This window comes from Petaurus breviceps, unplaced genomic scaffold (assembly GCF_028583685.1).
Source record: "Petaurus breviceps papuanus isolate PSGF00001 unplaced genomic scaffold, PetGlider_PUasm1.0 81, whole genome shotgun sequence".
In the NCBI taxonomy this organism is placed as follows: Eukaryota; Metazoa; Chordata; class Mammalia; order Diprotodontia; family Petauridae; genus Petaurus; species Petaurus breviceps.
Window position 1 is genome coordinate 8772793 of NW_027186546.1, and position 24241 is coordinate 8797033.

Below are 24241 nucleotides of genomic sequence, written 5' to 3' on the forward strand. Positions count from 1 at the left end.
GAAAGTATTACTTCAAACTTAGCAAAAGACAGACTAAGTCTGGTACAAGTACAAGATGGGAAAGGAGGAAGCAAGGCAGCTAGGTGGTTCACAGTGAGTGAATAGAATGCCTGGCCTAGAGTAAGGAAGACTCATCTTCCTGAGTTCAAATCTGGCCTCAGACACTTCCTAGCTGTGTGACCCTGGGCAAGTCACTTCACCCTGTCTGCCTCAGTTTCCTCATCTATAAAAGGAACTAGAGAAGGAAATGGCAAATGATTCCAGTATCTTTGTCAAGAAAACCCCACATGGGGTCATGAAGAGTCAACCAGCACAACCCAACAGCAACAACGTGTGCCAGATACTCTGCTAAGTGTTTCCAACCATTACCTTATTTGATTCCCACAACTCTAGGAGACAGACTCTATTATCCCTATTTTGCAGTTGGGGAAATTGAAGCAGGGAGAGGTTATTGACTTGCCCAGGGTCACATAGCTAGTAAGGATCTGAGGCCAAATTTTACCTCAATTTGAAATGGACTTCCTAACACCAGACCCAGTGTTCTATTCACCACATATGGGAAAGGTATAGCTAGTCATCCACTGAGAGGGCCTAAAGTTCTGTAAACTCAATAAAAGTCAATATTGTGGGATGGCAACCCCCAAAATTCAAGCAAACTTTTAAAAACCTCTTAATAATGTTGGGTTCAGCCTTCACATTTTTCTCTGATGAAAGACTTGCTGAAATCTTAAAGAGTACTCAAAACACACCTAAAGTTAATGTGTATGTGACCAATAAGATGGAGGACTAGACACTTTGTCCAATCCTTACAACCTCTCAAACTTGTCCAAAATTAGAATTATGTACCAAAGATAAGCAATTTCAGCTATCTCCATAGTCTAAAACACCAAGGACTCTAATGAGATAAAGTCAACGTAGAGGCCTGCCCAAAGACACCAACTGCATTCTATACATTGAGCAAAGCTGATCATGGAAGGGCACAGACCTGGCTTTTGAGGTCATCCTCGATTACATTTCCTATTTTTAATGTTATCTTCTCTAAGTTGGTCTTAAAGCCAGAAAGACGGGTCAAAATCCCAATTCAGATACATCCTAGCTACATAACTCTGGGCAAGTCACTTACATCTCAATGTTTATGACAACTTTCTTTTTTTTCCCTTCTAAGGCTTCTCTTTATTAAACTAAATATCCACAGTTTCTACAACCAGCTTCTTATGGTAAGAACTCAAGGCCCTTCATCCTCCTCCTTATCCTTCTCTCTATCTTCCAGCTCATCAATTGCCTTCTAAATATGGGATGTCCACAGCTGGTCTTGAAAAAACAATTTTTTTTATGACTCTAATCTTTTTTTTTTTGAAGGGGGGGAAGGCAAGGCAGTTGAGGTTAAGTGACTTGCCCAAAGTCACACAGCTAGTAAGTGTCAATTATCTGAGGCCAGGTTTGAACTCAGGTCCTCCTGACTCCAGAGCTGGTACTCAATTCACTGCACCACCTAGCTGCCCCTTATGACAACTTTCTAAAACTGAAAGTTGCAGAAAAGGTGACAGCGTACATCAAGTAAGGGGATTTCCTCACCTGGAAGCTATCTATGCTAATGAAATCACAGGCCTAGTCCCTACCAAAACTATAGATTTATGTAAAAAATTTTATTACAAAAAAACAAAAGATATGGCCATAGTTATATTATATTGTAAGCTAAACTCCTGCTCTCCTGAACATCTCAGATTTGTTTAAATAACTTTCTTAATGTTTCTCAGATTTGCTCTTAAAGTTAGTAATGGATACATAACCATCAGAGCAAAGAAATAATGTCATGGTAGGTTTTCCTTTGCTGATTGCCCACTACCCTATTTGCTTATGTAAAGAAAGTGAATAGTTAACCAAGTTTCTTTACTGTGTCAGTTGGGAGTTTCATCTTAACTCAAAAGTAAACAGCAGAAGATACTTGCAATTCATCAAAGAATAGACATGCAGAAGGATAGCCTGGTACAAAATCCTCTGACCTAAATACACAACTGATAGTGAGCAACTGGACCTTTTGAACAGAGAGACATCAAATCAGACATATTTTCCAAGGCCCTGGGAATGCAAAATGAAGGAAGGAAGGAAGGAAGGAAGGAAGGAAGGAAGGAAGGAAGGAAGGAAGGAAGGAAGGAAGGAAGGAAGGAAGGAAGGAAGGAAGGAAGGAAGGAAGGAAGGAATGTTTTATTCTGCACTCAGAGTCATCAGTTTTCTCTCTGGAGGTGGATGGCATTTTTCACCAGGATTTCTTTGGAATTGTTGTGGATCACTGTATTGATCAGAGTAGCTAATTTTTTCTGGTTGATCATCAATACAATGTTGCTATTACTATGTACAATGTTCTCCTGGTTCTGCTCATTTCACTTCACTTCAGTTTATATATGTCTTCCCAGGTTTTTTGGAAACCATCCACTTAGTCATTTCTTAAGCACAATAGTATTCCATCTCATTTATATACCATGACTTGTTCAGTTATTCCTTAATTGATAGACATTTCCTCAATTTCCAATTCTTTGCCACCACAAAAAGAACTGCTAAAATATTTTTTCATGGGGTGGCCAGGTGGCACAGTGAGTAAGAGCACCTGCCCCAGGATTCAGGAGACCCGGGATTGGTTCCGGCCTCAGATACTTGGCACCCACACAAAAAATAACTGGCCATGTAACCTTGAGCAAGTTACTTAACCCCAATTGCTTTAAATATATATAATTTTTTTTTTCATATAGGCTCTTTTCTTTTTTCTTTTATTTCTTTGGCATACAGATGTTATAGTGGTATTGCTAGGTGAAAGGGTATACTTATATTTCACAAAGGATATAGATATATACATATAGATACATGTGTAACAATATATATAATTATACATATAAAACTACATATAGTTATATATGGATACACACACACACACACACACACACATATATATATATATATAAAATGAGAGAGAGATCACATTGGATAGTCCTTTGAGCATAATTCCAAATTGTTCTCCAAAATAGTTAGACCAGTTCACAACTCTACCAACAATGTATTAGTGTACCTATTTTTCCCCATCCCCTCCTGCATTTGTCATTTTCCTTTTCTGGCATGGTAGTCAATCTGAACTGTATGAAGTGGTGTCTCAGAGTTGTTTTTAATTTGCATTTTTCTAATTATTAGTGATATGGAGCATTTTTTTCAGGTGGTAGATAATTCTTAAAAATAGGCATTGCCACTAGAAGAACAATTTATACAGTGATAATAATATTATAAATAGCAAACAACTTGGGGGCGGCTAGGTGGTGCAATGAATAGAGCACTGGCCCTGAAATCAGAAGGACCTGAGTTCAAATCCAGCCTCAGACACAAACACAAAACTAGCCATGTGACCTTGGGCAAGTCACTTAACCCCAACTGCCCTACCTTCCCCCCTCCAAAAAACAAAAACAACAACAAAAAGCAAACAACTTTCAAAGACTTAAGAAATCTAGTTGATTCAAATATCAACAGTGATTCCAGAAGCTTGATGATAAAGAGGCTATCCACCTTCTGAAAGAGGTACATCAGTGCATCAGAGTCTATCAATGCAGATTGAGACATTTTTTTTTTAGCGGACAAGGTGAAAATGTGTTTTGCTTGACTATACATATTTGTTACAAGGGCTTTATTTTTCTATCTTTATCATTTGGCCAGGGAAGATAAAAAGGAGAGAAGGCAGATTTTGATTAATTTTTTAAATAAAATTTTAAATTTTGGAAATAAAATTTAAAATAAAATAACAAAAAATTAAATCAAATGTAATTTTTTTTAAGAGCAGGTTCTGTTTGAGATGAAAATTGATAAGATAACAAGCTAAGTATCAGTTAAAGAGAGGGATAGCCACCCCTTGAGAGGGTGTTGTCACTAATCTCTGTAACATCTGGAATGCATTATACTGTCTTTCAGAATCTTTATTTTGATATATTGCCATTATTCTAAGTTACGTTGCCTGTAAGTTTCTTCTGGATTTTATACAAATATTCATGATTTAGGGTTATTTTGTGACCTTCTATTCTGCTAAAACTATTGATTATCTCATGTAATTATTTTGTTAATCCTCTTGCATTTTCTACGAAAATTGTATCATCTGGGAAAAAAACAGATTCTTATGAAGCTGAAGACAGTCCTGCCTGGGGACAAAAGGAGGGTGGGGGACTCAATTATCTCTCAAAGTCTATGGTAATTTTATTTAATCAATCATTGATGTGTTTATTAGTGCCAGGCACTGTTCTAGATGCTTCGGACAATAGAAAGTCACTGGAGTTGGCTAATAAAAGGAACCACATGGTAACATCTGTGCTTAAGGGAAATTATTTTGTCAGCTGCTAGAGGATGAACTGGGATGGTGAAAGACTGGAAGAGAGAAGGCCCACTAGGAGGCGGTTCCCTCTAATCTAGGAGAGATGCAATGAGGATCTGAGCTAAAGGGGTAACTGTGTTAATGGAGGAAGGGGGTCTCATGCAAAGATGTCGTGAAGGTAGAAAAGGCAAGATTTAGCAGCTGATTGGGTGTGTGAAGGGAGGGAGGGAGGGAAACAAGTCCAGGATAATGCTGAGATAATCTAGAAGATTAAAAGGATTGTGGACCTTCAACAGAAATAGGCAAGTTTAGAAGGGAAGAAGGTTAGGGGGAAAGAAAATGAGTTCTATTTTGGACAATGAAGTTTGAGATGCCTCTGGGAAATCCAGTTTCAAATGTTTGATAGGCAATTCAACTTTTACCCAGGCTCCTACAGCCAGTACCATAGCCGAGGTAGGACTTGAAGCCATTGTAAGGAGCATAGCCAAGTTAACTGTGTCTTCATTCCTATGCAGGCTGCACTCCAGACTCTGGATTTTCTGTGCCATGACCCAGAAACCTCTTCACCCTGGAAATTGCTCTCTGGACAATACTCATTGAAAGTATCCTCCGCCTCTGAAGTCTTCCTTCCCCTCCAATTGGCTGTTTCCTCTCAGAACTTCAATTTTAAGGAGGACGCTGTGGCCAGCTATGTCTTTATTCCTCTCCAGGCTCTCCTGACTATCTGGATGTTTTCTACCGTGTCCCTATACCAGGTACCTTCCTCATCCCGTCTCTCCAAACTGCATTACATCTTTCTTTTACATGTTGTTTTCCCTTCTTAGACTATAAGCTTCCTGAAGACAGGCTCTTTCTGCTTGTGCTAGCACAGTCCGTAGAGCATAGGAAATGCTAAATAAATGCTTCTTGACTTCATTTAGTGTTGATGAATTTTATTCCCAGTAACTTTTCACTTTGCTCTCTCCTTTTCCCTGGGTAATTCTGCACCAACCTTTCAGAAGAGATGAACAGGAGTTCCAAAGGCTCCCTGGTTGAAATCAACAAAGATTTGCAAAGATAAGAGCACCCACCCAAGGCTGACCTGTTATCAAAGGACGCAGGGCAGCATTTTGCTGTTTGAACAACCCCCGGATGTCTCCTCCACCCCCACAGGTCAAGTGTCAGTTCTAGAACAAATATTTGTTCCACTTCTGAGCAAAGTTTGAATTTTTCCCCTTTCTTCTTTTTAATTTTTTTTTAGCCCAACGATACCTCCCTGTCTCTCCTTTGAACTTGGCATACATAGTACATAGGAGTGCAGTCCTTCCCACACTGGCTGCTCTGGGCGAGGAAGATGAACAAAATGAAACGGCTCATGGGCTTCCTCCTCTTTTTATTACTTTCCCAAGCACGAAGCCTGGATCTCCCTACAAATGGACTCCCTGAAGTGAGTATTTCCACAGAGCGCCTTTCTGAACATCTGAGGCTCTGCTCTCCAAACCGCCTCCTGCTCTTGCTATTATTAACTGAATCCTGTGTGGAATGAAGCTTTCTCATAAAATTCAGTCCACATTCTCAGACTGTCTCATGTTCTGATTACTATAGAGAATTTTATATCTCTTAAAACATTAAAATGCTTTGCATGAGAGGCAAGCCAGGTGAAATGTATTGTTCTCATTCAGACACTAAGCGATGAAATAGAAATGTGCCAGGAAAATCCATTTTCAAAGCACCAGGGTTTTTCATCTCTAAGGAAGAGCTGTGGTCCAAAGTTCCAGGACCTCTGCACCTTCAGTGGTGTATGGGGACAGAGAGCAGGGGGAGCAGGCTGGCAGAGGACAGAAGCTATTCTCAGTCAGTTAAGATTCTCTCCACTACTTTCTGCACTGGCAGGGTACATTAGCTGCAAAAAAAAAAATTTAAATGCTAAAAAGAATATTCTGGCAGTTTTGCAACTAATTTTCTGTCTGCTTAGAAATGATCCATTTGTTAAACACATTGTACTTGGAAAATGTGCCAGAGTCAAGGATTTTTAAATTGATTTTTTTTTCAATTAAAAGCATTTATCTTCTATTCTTCTGACCTCCCCACCCTCCCACCAGAGGAAAAAGGAAAGAAAACCAAAACCCTTATAAAAAATATGCATAGTCAAACAAACAAATTTCCAAATTGGAGGGATATATCCAAAAACGTGTATCTCTTTCTGCATATGTAGACCATCACCTCGCTGTTGGGAAATGGATAGCATTCTCCATCACTGGTCCTCTGAAATCATTCTTGGTAATTGCATTGATCTGAATTCTTAAGTCTTTCAGAGTTTTTCATGTTATCATGATAGTAAAAAAAATTAATACTATTATATAACATGCTATAATATATTATGTTGTGCATTAATAATATATTATTATTATAGTATTAATAATTATACTGGTTCTGCTCACTTTATTCTGCATCAATTCATTAACATTTTCAATGAAACTGACACATTTGTCATTTCTTATAGCACATACCCTTTGACCCAGTAATACCTCTACTAGGCCTATAACACAAAGAGATCAAAGGGAAAAAAAGAAAAGAACCTATAAGCACAACAATATTTGTAGCTTGGGTAAAGAAGTCAGGATTCCCAATTAATCCTCTTCCCATTCTTTCCCATTGGTGGGACACAATGCCATTTTAAACTTCTTGGAGACTCATTGTTGAGGTCAATAACATACATTTGATTTCGAGTCAGTTCATAGACAGGCATATACAGTTTGGACACAATTAGAAATATCTAATGTTCCTGAGATCCACCCCCTAAGTCTTTAGAAGATTGTGGCTCCAACTGATTTTCTAGCAAACTTGGCAATTAATCATTTAAGTAGTTAACTAATACAATTGCCTTGTCTATCTATTTACCTCCCTTCTATCGTGGAGTATACTCAAATACATCATCCTAGAAGACCTAAGATCTTTGCCACTCCCTTGCTATGTGATCATGGAAAAACCAGACTTTCTAGGTTTTGGCTTTCTCATTTGCAAAATGAAGAGGTTAGACCAGTCCAACAGTGGGGAACCTCCAGCCTTTAATGACACATGTGACCTTCTAAATCCTTAAGTGTGGTCTTTTGACTGAATTCAGATTTTATAGAACAAATCCATGTAAAATTTGATTCAGTCAAAAGGCCACACCTAAGGATTTAGAAGGCCACAGGCCAGCAGGTTCCCTACTTCTGGATAAGAAGCTTTCCAATGCTACTTTCAATTCTAACATTATATGAACTTTCTCTAGCATAGCTTTCAATTATTCCTAGGCTTTCATAGGAAATTACAAAATCAATAAAGATTATTCTTTGATATTTGACTAAGGATGAACCATTTAAAATTTTCTAACAATAATAGCTGACATTTATATAGCACATTGAAGTTTGCAAAGCACTTTATATAGAGCAGTGATGGCTTGGAAGATCTTTATGACTGTAGAATTCCATTTTTTTAATGGATCTCAAGAAGTCAATTAGTCTGGACTCTGACTCTATGCAATCTCAAAAAGATGAATTATCCTTTATTTTATTCTTGAGAATCCAAAACCTTCCTTGGCATTCTAGCCCAGAAGCTATTTTCACCCTCAGTCCCTATCAGAAGTGTCTTATCTGTTGTCAGTGGCTTAACCTTTGGAATATTTCTTAAATTCTCTTCCAGTTCATGGACTATGAAGATTTGGTGGAGATGGATCCCAGAAAGTCTCCTTTTGCTCCTGAGAATAGAAGGTACCAGGTACAGTAAATGTGAGGTCTGAAACTAAAACCAGTGATAGAAATAATAGCTACCTTTTGACTTTCTAGAGAAGTCTGAGTCAGATGTAGGCTCCTTGAGGGTATATACTAGAGCAGCTATCACAATCATTGTTGTTGAGTTGTTGTCAATCATGTTTGATTCTTTGTGACCCCATTTGGGGTTTTCTTGACAGAGATACAGGAGTAGTTTGCTATTTTCCTTCTCCAGCTTATTTTGCAAATGAGGAAACTGAGGCAAACGGGGTTAAAGGACTTGCCCAGGGTTACACAGATAGTAAGTGTCTGAGGTCAAATTTGAACTCTGGATGAGTCTTCCTGATGCCAGGCCTGGCTCTATCCACTATACCACCTAGCTGCCCACTTATATACCTTATACATAATTTGTTTTTAATATAGTTTCTTGAATTGAATTATTGGATGCTTAATTCTGGCATCTACTCTATTTCATATTTTCCCTATGACATCACAAACTCTAGGTTCCGGCAATCCATTTTTAGTATTTATATATAAGGTAAAAAAAGAAGATGCAATTCTAAAACTATACAGCATATTAAGGTCATAGAATCATCCATTTAAAATTGGAAGATATCTCTGAAACTCATGGAATCCACTCCACACATTTTACAGATGAAGAAGAGAGGTTAAATAACTTATCCAGAATTACACAGCTAGTAAGTATCTAAAACAGGTTTCAAGCCCAGGGTTTCCTGACTCCAAGACCAGAGATCAATCCACTTACAACACCTGGATTCTCAAAACATGGCAGTAGATGGGCTGGAAATTTAGACCACTCTACTACCCATGAGCATAATCTGAAGTTCCACATAAAAGAAAATTACCTAGTCTCATCTTAGGGAGTAACTTAAACTTCTAAGACATTTTATGTTGCTTCAAATCTTCAGGCTTATCTCAGTCAATAGCACTTTTTAGGTCAGGAGTTCCATGTCACAACATTGGACTCTCTCATGGTCCCAAAGAAGAATTGTGTCTCCTACCCTAGACTATCATCTGCTATGGCATGATGGGATTCACTCACCTCTGCACTGGGCTCATTCATTTGTCTTAGAATCCCAGGTGTACTCAACCCACTCAGGAAGTCTCCTGAATTCATGGTAGGTTACAATATTAACAGCCATTTTACTAGTAATCCCTTAGTTAACTAGCTTTCTTCCCTTCTATCTCCACTTCAAGAGCAAAGCAGATTAAAAAGACCTATACCATACAATTACATTTTTCCCAACCATCTCAAAAGCAGAGCATAATATTCTCCTGAAGGTGTACAAAGACAAACCCATCTGACATAGGCATATAATTTTGTTACTTCTCAGGTTCATCCAAATGCCTTTCATTGTTAAAAAAAAAAAAAAAGAAAGTATATGCTATTAATGTACTATTTGGGTGCATTTAAGCTTTTAATGACTATTTTCATGCCTTAAAATAAAGAATTTCCTAACACTCAGGATGAAAGGTCACCCTCTTCCACTTCTACTGGTCACAAAAGCACTACAATAATAGGCACCTCCTGTCATTCCCCAAGCTTTCCCATAATACCATTCTCTTGCCATTCCTACTGTACCATTAAGGCTAGAAACAGGAATGACCTGACTGGCAACCAATGGCAGAAAGAAGACATCCATAGGAGTGCATAAAAGGTGGGGTTGAGTAGAAAAGGGAAGGGGCAAAGGAAATACTTGCCCCAGGGTGTTTCACCATAGCTAGATGTACCCAACCCATACTCAATGCATGCCCGTGAAGCCCCCACAATGAGAGCTGTAGTTCTGGAGCAAATAACAGCATCATAGAAGATTTCCTTAAGTTAGTCAGTCAGCCAACAAGACCTCATGCAGAACCTCAACAAGACCTCAAGACATCATGCAGGCACATAATAAGTAGGGATATAAATAAGGGAAAAAACATAGTCCTTGTCCTCAAGGAGCTCATAATCTAATAGGGGAGACAATGTGTAAATAATTTTTTACATATAAGATCTATGCAGTGTAAATGGAAGGTAATCACAGCAGGAAGGGGCTGGCAGGAGAATGGATCAAGAAAGGGATTTAGTGAAATTTGAGCTGACTCCTGAAGGAAGGCAAGGAAGCCAAAAGAGAGGTGGAAAGGGAGAGGATTTCAGGGACAAAATCAGGAGACAAAGCCTCTTGTGTAAAGAATAGCAAGTTAGGCCAATATCGTTGGATCACAGAGTACATGGAAAAAAGCGCAATATTAGAAGATTCAAAAGATAGTATGGGGCCAGGTTGTAAAGGGCTTTCTTTAAATGCCAAACAGAGGAATTTATATTTGATTGATCAGGTAATAGGGAGAGTGAACTGAGTTGGGGGAGGGAGGGGAGTACAGGTTATACAATCAGACAAGCTTTAGGAAAATTGTTTTGGCAACTGAGTGGTAGATGGACTCCTGGAGTAGGAAGAGACTTGGTACGGGGAGACCAACCAGAAGGCTATTGCAACAGTCCAGGTAAGAGGTGATAGGGCCTGAACTATGGTTGTGGATGTAAAAGTAGAGATAAGTGGATATATACAAGAGATGATGTGAAAGTAGAGACAATAAGATTTATTTGAGCACCAGGTATCAGTCTCCACTGGATGCTGGAAGATACAAGATAACACGGTTCTCTCCAAAACACCAGATTGAATAGCAGATAACTAAAAATGGACAGTCAAAAATCCTGCACACTGAGACAAGGAAGACTAAGAATTTGGCAGATCTTGTGCACTACCTGGGGATGTGGTGGAACAAATTAAATTCCTCACTTGACTTCTGTGATCTGACATGCTAAACATGCCAATTAGTCAACCATTACAACTGACCCTATGACCCATTTCCACAGTTGAGTGAACTGAGACACTGTCTGGTTCCAGGATCAAAGGATCATAAATTTAGAGCTGGAAAAGGACCGACTAGTATAAGTCCATTTTACAGGCAAGCAAACTGAAACCCAAAGAGTTTAAGTGATTTTCCCAAGGTCACATAGATTTAAAGTGTCAGAGGTGGCATGTGAAACCTGGTCCTGCAAAGCAACCACTCAAATCAGAAAGGGTTGGGAAGAGAGATTAATAAAGTCCATGGTCAGGCTAGCTGTTTGATATCAATTTGTTCTACTGTACTTACACTCTTCAACCATTAGCTTTGGAGTCATGGGCAAATAATCACAGAGAGGCTGAGAAATATATCCAGCATTCATACGAGTCAATATCTATTGCTTGGCTGACAATGAATGAGTTTCTGCTACTTACTGTACCAGAGCATTTTATCAGAGCAATAGGTTTTAATCCTCAGAGCTCTAGTTAATTAACATACTATTGAAATGTAACTTCTTTTCTAACTTCTTTTCCCAGAGAAGTACATTCAGTGATCATGAATCTGATGAAGTAATGGTAAGTTCACCTTAATTCCATAAAAGTGCACTAGGAAATGAGGGACAGAATGACCTTTCTGCAAATCATTATCTAAAAATCAATTCTGCTGTTTTATTTGTCTTGGTTACTGAGAGGGTATTTACCTGACTTGAAATGTTTCCTTGAATAACCTGGGAAAGAGGTTATAAGATGTAGTGCTGAAGTATATGGTGTACTTTTAAGTGTGAGAAATGCTGACAATATGTTTAATATCCTCAAGTTTTACCAATGACCCTAGAAATTCTATGGATATATTTGTGCTTGTTTTCAGACGACTGCTGGGTTTTGATTTAAGTAAAAACAGCTCCATTTACCTGGGAGGATAAGAGTTTCATGTGGGAATAGCATTCTTTAATATTAATTAGCCCAGCATTCTAAAATGATAAGAAAACATCAAAAAATATTTCAATTATGTTCAGAGCTCTGAGGTAGAAGGGTATTTGGGGAGGCATTTACAGGGTGTGAAATAAATGTTAAAATCATGAAGGGCTTATTTTTTTTTTTAGAATTTGCAGTCTTGGGGCCGCTGCTTGTTGTAATCAAATGACTGAAAGGTGTCACCAATCAATCAAGTATTCATTAATAGCCTATTATGTGCCAGGCTTATTCACATTAACTTCTCTATGTGAGTAAGCCTTGACCTTGACTAGGATTTCCCATTTTCTATATTCCACAGCTACATATTGAATAAGATTGAAGGATTGTTTACTTCATATCTATTCTTGTCAAACCTAGTTCTCTCATACAAGATTATCAATGATGAAAGAAAGAGTATGTGGGGGGAAAAATCCATTACCATAGAATCTATGACCAATAAGAACTTACTGAGTGCCTACTATGTGTGATAAACTGTAAATATAAAAATAAGACAGACCTTGCCCTCAAGGAGCTTATGGTCTATCACACCATGTGCAAGAACTCTTTGGTGAGAACTGACCAGTCATTCCTACACAGTATTACTTTTATTCCTCTCTAATTGAGTCTCTATTTTATTAACCCACCCAGAGCTGATGTTCACAGCCTCCTCAAGTGGGTTTCCCCATCACCTGAGATCTGACCTAAATGATTTCTTCTAACTCTGACACAATATAGTTCTTCTCTCTTCAGTCCCCAACCACTTGTAGCACCCCTCAGTAAAAGGGCTTGTTTCTTTCACTGAGGAAATCAAGGCAATCCATCATGAGCTCCCTTGTCTCCTATACTCTGTGTATGGCTTCACTTGTCTTGTCTTCCTTGGCTCCAGTCTCAGAGGATAAGGTTCCCCTTCTCTTGCCAAGGCCAACAACTCAACTTGTGCCTTTGATCCTATCCTTTTTCAACTGCTTTGGGAACTTTCTCCTTCAACAATTCCCTCTATCTCTCAGCAGCAGTTTCTCCCTATCTACTGCCTTCTTCTCCACTGCCTACAAACTTGCCTTGTTCTTCTCTATCTTTAAATTTTTTTTAAACTTCCCTTTAACTCAAAGATCTCTTCAATTTATCTTCCTGTAATTCTCCTCCTTGTCACAGGTAAACTTTGCATAGGGCTTTTTAACTTGGGGTCCATGAACTTGTTTTTAAAATATTTCAACAGTTGTATTTTAATATGATCCTATGCATTTCATTGTATGCATTTAAAAATTATTCTGGAAAGAAGTCTGTAGGCTTCATCAGATTATCAAAGGAGTCCATCACACACACACACACACACACACAAGCTCTAGAAAGGATAGTTTATGCTTGTTGTCTTCATTTCCTCACCCAGCCATCTGAATTGAATCCCTGCAATCTGACTTCCCATGGTCCAATACGCTACTAAAACCATCCTTGCTAGGTGTGATTGCTGAATCTGGTAACATTTTCTTGCCTCATCTTCCTTGATCTCTCTACAGCTTTCAGTACAGTGGACCTTCGACTTTTCCAGAACCATCTCCCTTTGTCTCCTGTGACACTGATCTCTCTTGATTCTCATCTTACATGTCCAGTCATCCCTTCCTAATCTCTTTTGCTGGTTCATTGTTCATCTTCCTAGACATGGTACCCCACAATGCTCTATCCTAGACTCACTTCTCTTTTCTCCTTACCTTCTCACTTCATCATCTGCACCCATAGGTTCAATTATTACCTCCACACAGCCAACTCCCAAATTTATATATCTAACCCTCATCTCTCATGAATTCCAGTTCAGCATTTCCAACTTCTTGTTGGGGATCTTCATTCAGATGGACCACCAGCATCTCAAAATCACCAATCCTTCTTCCTGGCCTTATCTCACATAATTCTCCCCACACTGTGTTCTAACAAAACTATGATACTATTTCCTGAATTTGGCAAGTATCTCCCACCTTCATGCATGTGCAGGCCATCCTTTATGGGTAAGGTATACTCCTTTCCTGATAAATATACCCTCTTCCTCCTCAAATATCTCCAGTCTTTTGTTCTATCCCTTGTCTCCTTCAATTCTTATTTTACATTATACTTTTCTATGTATGTACTGTGTCCTAGTAGAATGTGAGTTCCTTGATGGCAGCTACTGGGACATTATTATTATTATAACCCCAGTACCTAGAACATAATAGTTGCTTAATGAAATTTTGTCAAATTGAATTAGGAGCCAAGATAAAAATATAGGAAGTGAAACTGAACATTAGAGGTTCCATCAAGCCCTGTTGCCTCACCCTGGGCCAATTTCCTGTCATATTGCTACCCCCTGCATTCTTACTCTAGTTGGCCCCCTTATTTACAGATTTTCTCCTACATTTTCTTACTTTGACCTTAATCTCCAAGTTTATTTCTAAATTCGCTGTCTAATAATAAAGGTAAAAGGGATCCCAAGAAATCTTAAATTAAAAGCAGCCCTCTAACTACTATATGTAGAAAAGTAATGTTTTTAAAAGCACAAATAACATTTTTACAGTACCTTATAATTTACAAAGTGTTTACCTATAGCTTATTAAGATAAAGTCTTAAATAAGTATAGTAACACTATGTACTTTTCCTATATGTATGGCTATTTCATTTCTTAATCACCTCAGGTATTTATAATCCTTTTTCTCAACCACAGGAAAATGTTGATGACCAAATAACTCTTTATAGTTATAAAGTCCAATCTACAGTTACATCCCGAGTGGCTAATACTATTGTCCAAAGCAAAGTGGTGAATAACTCTCCATATCCACAGAATGTAGAGTTAGATGTTCAGATACCCAGAGGAGCCTTTGTTACCAACTTCTCCATGTAAGTAAGCCTTAACTATTACCAGGACTTCCCATTTGCTCTGTTTTGTGACTCTACATTGAATAAGACAGAAGGAAGGTTTACTTTCCATATACTTTAGTTAAGCTTAGTTCTCTCATATAACAAGGTGACCAATGATGAGAAAAAGAGAATGTGTAAAAAAAAAAAATCAATTACCATAGAAACATAGTATTTTATAACTGGAAGGGACCTTAGTGATCATATAATTCAATCCCTTCACTTGACAGAGGATGAAACTGAGTCTAAGAGAGATTAAAGTAGTTTGCCCAGGGTCAAACAGTGACCTAATAGCAAAGCTTGGATTTGAATCAATTTCTCTTGTCTCATATGGCCTTCCTTTCCCCACTTCATTATATTGGCTCTCAAAATTCCCGAGTCAATAAAACGTGGCTTCATATAAGATGCATTCCCCTCAAACAAGTTTTAAAATCATTTCATAGCCCATAAATGATGAAACTCTTTAGATTATTTTGGCACTTCTATAACTACAGGGTTTTTTTTTTCAAAATGGAAGAAAACTTTTAAAGTTAAGTATATAATAGAAACCACATGGCTGATTAAGTCAATGGTCCATTTATTTAGACAAAAAAAAATAATGAATGTAGTTAGTTGTTCAGTCATTTTCAGTCCGGTCTGACTTGACCCCATTTGGGGTTTTTCTTGGCAAAGATACTGAAGTGATTTGCCATTTCCTTCTCCAGATCTTTTTTACAGATGCGGAAACTGAGGCAAGCAGGGTTATATAATTTGTCCAGAGTCACATAGCTAGTAAGGGTCTGAGGCCAGATTTGACCAGTTCCAGGCCTGATACTATAATCACTGAGCTACCTAGCAACCCAGGAGATGTAGAATGATCAATTCTTATGTTTACTAGACCTGTACTCATATCCTGACTAGTAATGAAAAACTCAAACATGATTATGCACCTTTTAAAAATTCACACTTTTTAGAAGGGATGATTCTATAACAAATTGTGAAGTAGACAAAATTAATTTTGAACACAAGGTTGGCTTTACACAGTTGACTACCTATTTAGTGAGGCTTAAGGAGTGCTGGACAAGGTCCCCAGCTATTAATATCTTCTTTGCCCAACAAGGTATCTGATTTCACTATTAAAGTTTCATTCCTTTGGGTTTTGAAGGCTTTTTTTTAATTTTAAGAGTTCTCTCATAAAATATAATTATCTTTAAGAAGGGGTGAAACATCATTATTTTCTAATATCTTAGTACAGATTGAGTATCAGCTGAGCTTAGAGCAAAACATATTCAGAAGGTGGTAGAGAGAAGCCCTTAGCAGTCACAAAGAGCTCAATGAGGGAAGAGAAGTTAGGTTAAAAGGGAAGACAGCCAAAGACAAATTTGCTGAAACATTTGCACACACATTTTCTGCACTGGTTCCCCATACAAGCCCTCCAAAGCCCCTAGCCCAGGCACTCAATGTTCCCATGTTACTCTGAGTCCCTCTAGACCTTCAGGGAATAATCTAATTAATTCACAATGAGTAGTTAAGGATTTAATATGCTACTCCTCCCAGCTCACTGACATTTTATAAAGCAGAAAGAAATCCAGTAGTTAGCTTTTAGGTGTCCTCAATAAGACAGCTCACTAAGACAGGGCATTGTGGTGTTTTGGATTTTTGGAAGGAGACCTTCCAGTGTCCCTAAAATCACACTAGACATAAGAGCCAGCCTTGGCTCTTACAGTTTGTTACATACTTGCTTATCCAGCCAGACTGGCCTTTTTGCTGCTTTTTACCCACTATTCTCTGTCTCCCAACACCATGCCTTTATATAATCTGTCCCCTATGTCTGAAATGCTCTACCTGTTCACCATTATATCCTAAAATGCTTCGTTTCCTTCAAAGTTCAACTCAAGTAACAACTTCTATATTAGGCCTTTTTTTATTTCCCCCAGCTGCTCTTACTATCCCCTCAAAAAACTATCTGCACATATTTTGTATACACTTATGTATATATATGTTCTTTCCCCTTTCTATAATGCCCCCTCCCTTGAAAGCAAAATACGGTTTCATTTTTGTCTTTGTCTCCAGAACCTAGGACAGCACCTGCTAGGCAAATGATCATGCCTTAAAGGCAAAAAAAAAAAAAAATGTAAGGTAGCTATTATTAGGCTGGTCTGTTTCCTAACTAGATCCTTGGACTAACTGGATCCTTTCCAATTCTTTTCTAGGATTGTTAACGGAGTACCATTTACCAGCACTATTAGAGAGAGAACTGTGGCTCGCGGGCTCTATGCACAGGCAAGAGCCAAAGGCAAAACTACTGGATGGGTGAGGTAAGAGCAGGGTAAGGACCCATTGTCTTTTTCTTTTTCCCCACTATTAAACTCTTTCTGTAATCCTTTTCCTAGGATTACCCTCTTCTCCAGTTACAAATTATGTGGGCTTTAAAAGGATATAATACTGTCTTACTTCTCACATAAGTCACTAAATCTCTCCATAGTCTGTTCCAAAAGTGGACACATGTATATCTATAACTATCTTTATCACCAGAGTCCAGAAGCATAAAAGGTGCTCCAAAATTAACTAAGGTAAATGCAATGATGCAAAAGGGATTAAAACCCTCAAAAATGCCTCAGAGATCTTGGACATCAGATTTTGGGGCACAGATCCCACTGTCTCAATGGAGTTTGAGTGAAATTTGGGATTCTAGGATACACTACAAGAAGGAGCTAGCAGATTCCCTTATTTGTCTCTTAGGATGCCAGGGGAAGAGCCCAAAGAACTACATGATTCAGGGTAGGCCCCTACTCACAGCTCTGGTGCCCAGAAGGAGAAAGGTCCTACAGTTGGGACACTGGGTTCTTGATCCTAGCTGTTGCATTCTATATTACTTAGGTCATGGCTTAGAACACAAAGGTAGCTGTTAAAGCCTTGAATCCCAGTCCTGGTCAATGGAACATGCCTCTAAAGGAGAATACTGATGAGGCTGAGAGGCAGAACATCACAAGACAAAACACAACACAGTACATAAGCTAACACAGGGAAAATAAATCAAATAAGCCTTATTGAGATAAAGTACTCTCAATATGGGGCAGCTACATGGTGCAATGGATAGAGTGCCAAGCTCCTCTTACTGGGTTCAAATACAACCTCAGACAATAGCTCTGTGACCTGGGCAAGTCACTTACCCTTGTTTGCTTCCGTTTCCTCACCTGTAAAATGAGCTGGAAAAGGAAATGGCAACCCACTCTAGTATCTTTACCAAGAAAACCCCAAGCGGAGTCATGAAGAGTTGGACATGACTGACATGACTAAATAATAATGGCATAATTACATAATATGAGACAGCCAGGGAGGATGGAAACAAGTCCACAGAGAAGCCTGGTGGGTAAGGCACCAAAACCAGGAAAGCCTGGTTGCTTTTCATAACTTTATTTTCTGAGTGAAGCAAATGGCAGGGTCAACTGGGATAGAACTCAGCTGGGCTCCAGTCCTAAGGGTTGGAAATACCATCTGTGAAATTCTATTTTAAAAAATTATTCTTGCTAACCACAAGCTGAGCTTAGCTGCTGCTGAAGGAGCAAAGTACTGTCAGCACCCTCTATATCTCTGGGCCCAAGATACTCTACTTTTGACTGAGAGATATAGAAGATGTCTGGATTGCCCTCTCACTAATAGATACTGCCTCTCTGCTAAGCTTACAATTAGTTTTACCAAGTTCCTCATCTATCTCCTTTTTCTGTCTAAGTGATGTACTTGGAGGAAGGAAGGAGGAAGTAAACATGAATTTTTTAAGCACCTACTATGTGCCAGACGTACTGCTAAGCACTTTACAAATATTACCTCATTTGATCCTCATGACAACTCTGGGAAATAGGTGTTATTATTATCCCCATTTTACAGATGAAGAAACTGAGTCAAACAGAAGTTAAGTGACTTGCCCAGAGTCATATAGCTAGTAAGTATCTGAGACCAGATTTGAAATCAGGTCTCCCTGACTCTAGGGCCAGCACTCTATCCACTATGCCAATTAGCTGAAGAATCATTCTATATTGTTACACTTGGAATAATGCTTATTTTTTTGGATAACACTTTCAGCAGCAACTCTCTTGATATGGAGAATTTCAAAATTGAAGTAAATGTCCTCCCAGGATCTAATGTGCAGTTTGAGCTTCATTACCAAGAAGTGAAATGGAGGAAATTGGGATCCTATGAACATAAGCTCCATCTGAAGCCTGGTCGATTAGCCAAACACTTAGAGGTAAGAAAGAGCTTATTCACATAATATAGAATGTCAAAAAAAAAAAAAAGCTTAGTGAAATTTTAAAATATTTAGTATCTTACATTTCAATAATTTTAAAGCTTGAGTGCTTTTTCAAAGAGAATGATTGAGAAATGTGAGTCAGGAATCCAAGAACACAAGAAGATTGGATTATCATAGCTCAAGAGTGTTGTCACTGTTGTTTGTCCTTCATTCTCGAAGAGTACTGTGGCATCAAGAAGGTAAAGCCATACCTTACAAGTGAATTGGATTTAAGTGAGGGAGAGCTGTACAAAGTCACCAGCCTCACTTTCTCCTCTGGAGCCATGTGGGTCCAGTGGCAAGATATAGATAGGACAACTGGAGATGGCCCTGGATGCAGTGGGAGACCTTGACTTTTTTAAGCTAAGGTCTTTCCCAGGTCTCAGTTTAACTGAGGAAATGCCCATTCGGTAATTAAGGCTAGGAAAGAAATTAGACAAAGAATGGCCTTTTTTACCTAGTAAAAAAAATCAGTCTGGGAGGGGAAGACCCTCAGGGTTTCTAGCCAAAACAGAAATAACTGCTATTTACACTCACTCAGCCATCAGGGCCCAGATAATGACCTGAGGAGGCTTGGGCTGGGACCTATTGTTGGCCAATCCATGAGAATCAGAGTGAATTGGGTTTAAGGTATGTCATTAAGAAAGAAATCTAGCCTACAAACCCCAAGATATCCTGAGAAGTATCAGCAATGAAAATTTACATTCTTTTGGGCATAGCACCCACAGGTAAGGGTATGATACCCTATGTGGACAGAGGGAAAGGAAGGAGAAAAGAAAAGGAGAGGAAAGGAAGAAAGAATTGCATTGCCCAACTGGAACTGGCCAGTTGGGTCCCCAGTGGGGCAGCCAATAGTACTCACAGGTTGTTTGTCCTTCATTCTCAAAGAGGACCATGGCATCAGGAAGGTGAATTGGATTTAAATGAGGGAGGGCTGTGCAAAGTCACCAGCCTCACTTTCTCCTCCAGAACCATCTAGGACCATGGCAAGATATAAATCAGGATGACTGGGGATGATCCCCAGTTTCCCTTTATAGAGGATTCAAAATCCCAGTCATCTCTGGCACACACAAACTTCCTTGCAGCTTCCTATTAGATTGTGATCTCCCTGAGGGTAGCGACTCTCAATTTTCTATTTGTATCCTTAGTGCTTTACCCATAGTAAGTACTTAATAAAGGCTTCATTCATTCAAAATTTTTCACACAATTTTATGGACAAGATGGAGACAGGTGAATAGACTAGACAGTTAGATATCTTTGGAATTGTTGGGATGGACCCGAAGAACAGTCATTAATGGTCCATGATCACTTGGAAGGAGGTCTATGTTGCAGAACCCCAGGTGTCTTCTTGAGAGCAAGGATTGTCTTTTGCTGATTTTTGCTTCCCTAGTTCTGAGCACAGTTCCTAATACACAGTAGGCACTTAATAAATGCTTATTGGCTAACTGTCCTTGACCCTGTGTTGTCTAACATTTTTATCAGTGAGTTGGGTAAAGGCAGAGACAGCATGGCTATCAAATCTGCAGGTTAAACAAAGCTGGGAGAAGTAACTAACACATTGACTGACAGAGTCAGAATATAAAAAGATCTCAGTAGGCTAGAGTGGTGGACCATACCTAAGAAAATGAAGTATTATAAGGACCTTGAAATTATGCCAGCATAAGTTTTCAATCATTTGAAAGGCTGCCATGTGAAAGGCAGACTTGCCAGCCACATTAGACTTATTCTGCTTGGACTCAGGGAGCAGAACTGAGAGCAAAGAGGCAGGTATAGGCTTGATACCAGGATAAACTTCCTAAAAATCAGAACTAATCAAAAGCGGAAGGAACTACCTCAGGAAATAATGAGTTCCTCCTTACTAAAGGTCTTTAGGCAAATGCTAAATGACCATAAGAGGCAACTAAGGATTGAACTAAATTACCTACAGGATATCTTCTACTTCTGAGATTCAATTATTCTGTGACAATGTGATGAACTGAATCTAGGGTTCATACCTGTTAGTGTACTGTGAAGTCTACCAATCTGCAATCTTTCACTGACTTATTCTTCTAGGTAATTTTCATATATATATATATATGTGCTTCTCTGCATTTTTAGGAGAATTAGACAACCTTTAGATTATCTCTCTCATTTCTGTCTTCCAGATCCATCAGCTTTATTTGCAAAGCTTTCAAACATTCTCCCATCTGGGTAATTTTTTTCACTTGTTTTTTCATTTTTCCCACTATTTCCACAGTTTTGCTCTCCAGCACAAAAATGTTATTTATCAGTGAAGTCATTGTTTTATATTGTCCATGCTTTCCTGATTGTTAAATTTTGTCATCATTTGTGTTGTCCCTTATTTGGTTCTTTGGTTTTTTACTTATTCATGTGGATGTATCTTGTTCCAGTCTCACTTCTGATGCCATTGTTTGTTTTAATTCTTAATATTTTGCTTTTGTCTTTTTGCTTCAATTTCTAATCATTGTATTTGAGCTTTTATTTTTTTTCTCTCATTTCTCAGATCATTCCTCTTCATTTTCGGAGAGCCAATTTACTTTTGAAGTTCAATATCTCTAGGTTTTTTGTTTTTGTTTTTTGGGTTTGGAGGGGCATGTCTATTGCTGTTTTGTCAGAGGATTTTGAGGAACAGTGCTCTCTTCCAACTTATTCTGCCATCTTTTGAAAATTCTCTTAAAAGTTTTTTTTTTCAGCTTCTGCTGCAGCTGCCATTGGGGCTACAGTAGCACCGCAGCCATGGCTATCTGGTACTCCATGGCTGTAGACCTCAACAAGGTCCACAAAGTTACCAAAAACATTTTGAAGTCACCACACTGCAGCTGCCATGGACACTTGACCAAACACACAAAGTTTGTGAGAGATATGATCTGGGAGGTGTGTGGATTTGCCTCTTATGAAAGAGTGGGCCATGGAGTTATTAAAAGTCTCCAAGGCTAAGTGAGCCCTTAAGTTCATCAAAAAAATGGTGGGTGCCAGGAGGAAGGCTGCTGCCAAGAAGACTAAACTGGACTTTGCCAACCTTCCCCACTTACCCAATAAAGATTTGACAAATAAAAAAAAGGTTTTCTTTTTTAAAGGGATTGTTAACGCTATAAATGCCTTTCTTACCCACTTCTAGGTAGATGTATGGATTGTTGAGCCACAAGGGATTCGTTTCCTTCATGTTCCAGAAAATCTTGGAGACCATTTTGATGGAGTTCCAGTTATAACTAAAGGGAAACAAAAGGTAAAGTGAATACTGCATTGGTAGCAACTAACCTAAGTACCTATTAGCTTATGAGTTGTGCTATCTTCTTCTTATGCCCTGCAAAAAAAAGGAGAAAGGTTCAAGGCAAGGCAAGATAATATTTAAATGTAATTTTTCCCCAGGTAAGCACTATGAACTGCTTAATGTGAATTAGTGGAGTGTAACTGTAGTCAAGTCTAGATCACAATAGTAAATTAAGAACAGAATTCCCAGAAATCTATTTCCAACCTGGCTCTATTTGGGGACCTCAGTTACCCCCAACAGGATAACCCTCTGCCAGTGGACTGAGTATAGCTTTAATAAAACCTAAAATTATCTTGAAATTGTGGTTAATTTTCAACTACCATAGCAGCTATGATCAGCAGAGAAAACTCTCAGAAAGGCAATATAGCCACCAGTAAAAATAGTTTTATTTTACCCTTTAGAAGGTAGATGGAGGAAGCTGGCATATATTTGTATATATTCCCTATACACAGCACCTTTGGGGAATTTATACTGGGGCTATTACCATGATAGTAACTAACATCTATTTACTGCTTTAAGTTTTAGAAAGCACTTTACTTGCAAGCTCAAGGTTTGTTACCTTATGAAGTAGGTAGTAAATATTTTTCACATTTTACAAATGAGGAAACTGAGGCTCAGAGAGGTTAAGCAGTTTGTCCATAGTCACTCAGCTAATAATTGTCAGAACCAAGATTTAAATTCAGATCTTCTGACTCCAAATTCAGCATTATTTCCACTTCATATGTGGAATGGTTACTAAGCAGAACCAATCCACCTATGTAAGCTGAAAGGAGTGATCCTCCATCAGCTCCATCAGTCAACCCAGCATGGCTTAACAAGAGTTCAATCTTCCTGAAATGGAAGAAGCCAGTCAGTTCATATATTAAGCAACTACTATGTGTCAGGCATTATAGTAAGTGCTGAGTATACAAAGAAGGGGGTGGGGAATAGCCCTTTGTTCTCAAGGAGCTCGTAGTCTAATGAAGGAGACAACATGCAAACAACTATGTACAAACAAGATATATACAAAATAAGTTGGAGACAGTCTTAGAGGGAAGGTACTAAGATTAAGGAGGACTGGGTTAATTCCGTCACTTCTTACAGAAAGTGGAACTTTAGGTGAGATTTGAAGGAAACCAGGGAAGCCAGGAGGTGGAGATGATGAGAAAGAACATTCCAAACATGCTAGACAACCAAAGAAAATGCTCAGAATCAGGAGATGGAATGACATATGAGAGGAACAGCAAGGAGAAAAACATCACTGGAATGCAGGGTACATAGCAGAGAGTGGGTAGAAGAGAATCCTAAGATCACTGGAAATGGAAGAAGAGGACAGGCTATGAAGGACTTTACCTTCATGTTTCTATTCTTTTCTAGGCACATGTTTCTTTTAAACCAACAGTAGCTCAACAGAGAAAATGCTCCAGCTGTTCTGAGACTGCAGTAGATGGACAGTTGGTCATCAAGTATGATGTGATTAGAGAAAAGAAAGCTGGTGAATTGGAAGTAAGTATATAACAGCTCTACCTTGGGAGTCTCTAGAAACACCAAGTCAAGACCTTTCTTGCAACAGAAAAAGACCATGGATTTGGTGGCCTAAAATTCCATTTCAAAGAATTACCAGGTCCACAGACTTTAGAGAAAGGTGTAGAATTGCATTTCTCTATTTTGGTTCCTAAACAAGATTCGCCAGAGTAAGAGGATTTGCTGATGTGGGGTCTGGAGGAAATACAATAAAAACAGAAGGTTGTAGTTGAGGATAACAAGAGCCTTTATATTCTCCATAAGATGTTATAAAGATGAAGGAACCAGGCTATGGAGCATGAGATAAGGGTCAAATCAGGTAACAAAACTGAAAAATGATAATTCATCAGACCCAATTCAGTTGAATAAAGAAAAGATTTACTAAATGCACATAGTCACTATTTATTAAGCACTAAGGATGGTAGAAAGTTTAAAATAAAGGATGGTATCTGC

The 24241-nt window shown here is 38.6% G+C and overlaps 1 protein-coding gene across 1 annotated transcript in view; it reads left to right on the top strand.

Moving 5' to 3' along the window:
• The first annotated feature begins 4343 nt into the window (after positions 1–4343).
• Positions 4344–24241, top strand: part of LOC138176139 (inter-alpha-trypsin inhibitor heavy chain H2-like) — a 58811-nt gene continuing 38913 nt past the window's right edge. Inside the window, exons 1-11 of the mRNA XM_069106909.1 lie at positions 4344–4517; positions 4855–5094; positions 5338–5491; positions 5580–5765; positions 8003–8077; positions 11454–11492; positions 14557–14729; positions 16940–17044; positions 18810–18972; positions 22133–22240; positions 23642–23770. Coding sequence (XP_068963010.1) covers positions 5673–5765; positions 8003–8077; positions 11454–11492; positions 14557–14729; positions 16940–17044; positions 18810–18972; positions 22133–22240; positions 23642–23770 — 885 coding nt within the window. The 5' untranslated portion in view covers positions 4344–4517; positions 4855–5094; positions 5338–5491; positions 5580–5672. The remainder of the gene's footprint in view (positions 4518–4854; positions 5095–5337; positions 5492–5579; positions 5766–8002; positions 8078–11453; positions 11493–14556; positions 14730–16939; positions 17045–18809; positions 18973–22132; positions 22241–23641; positions 23771–24241) is intronic.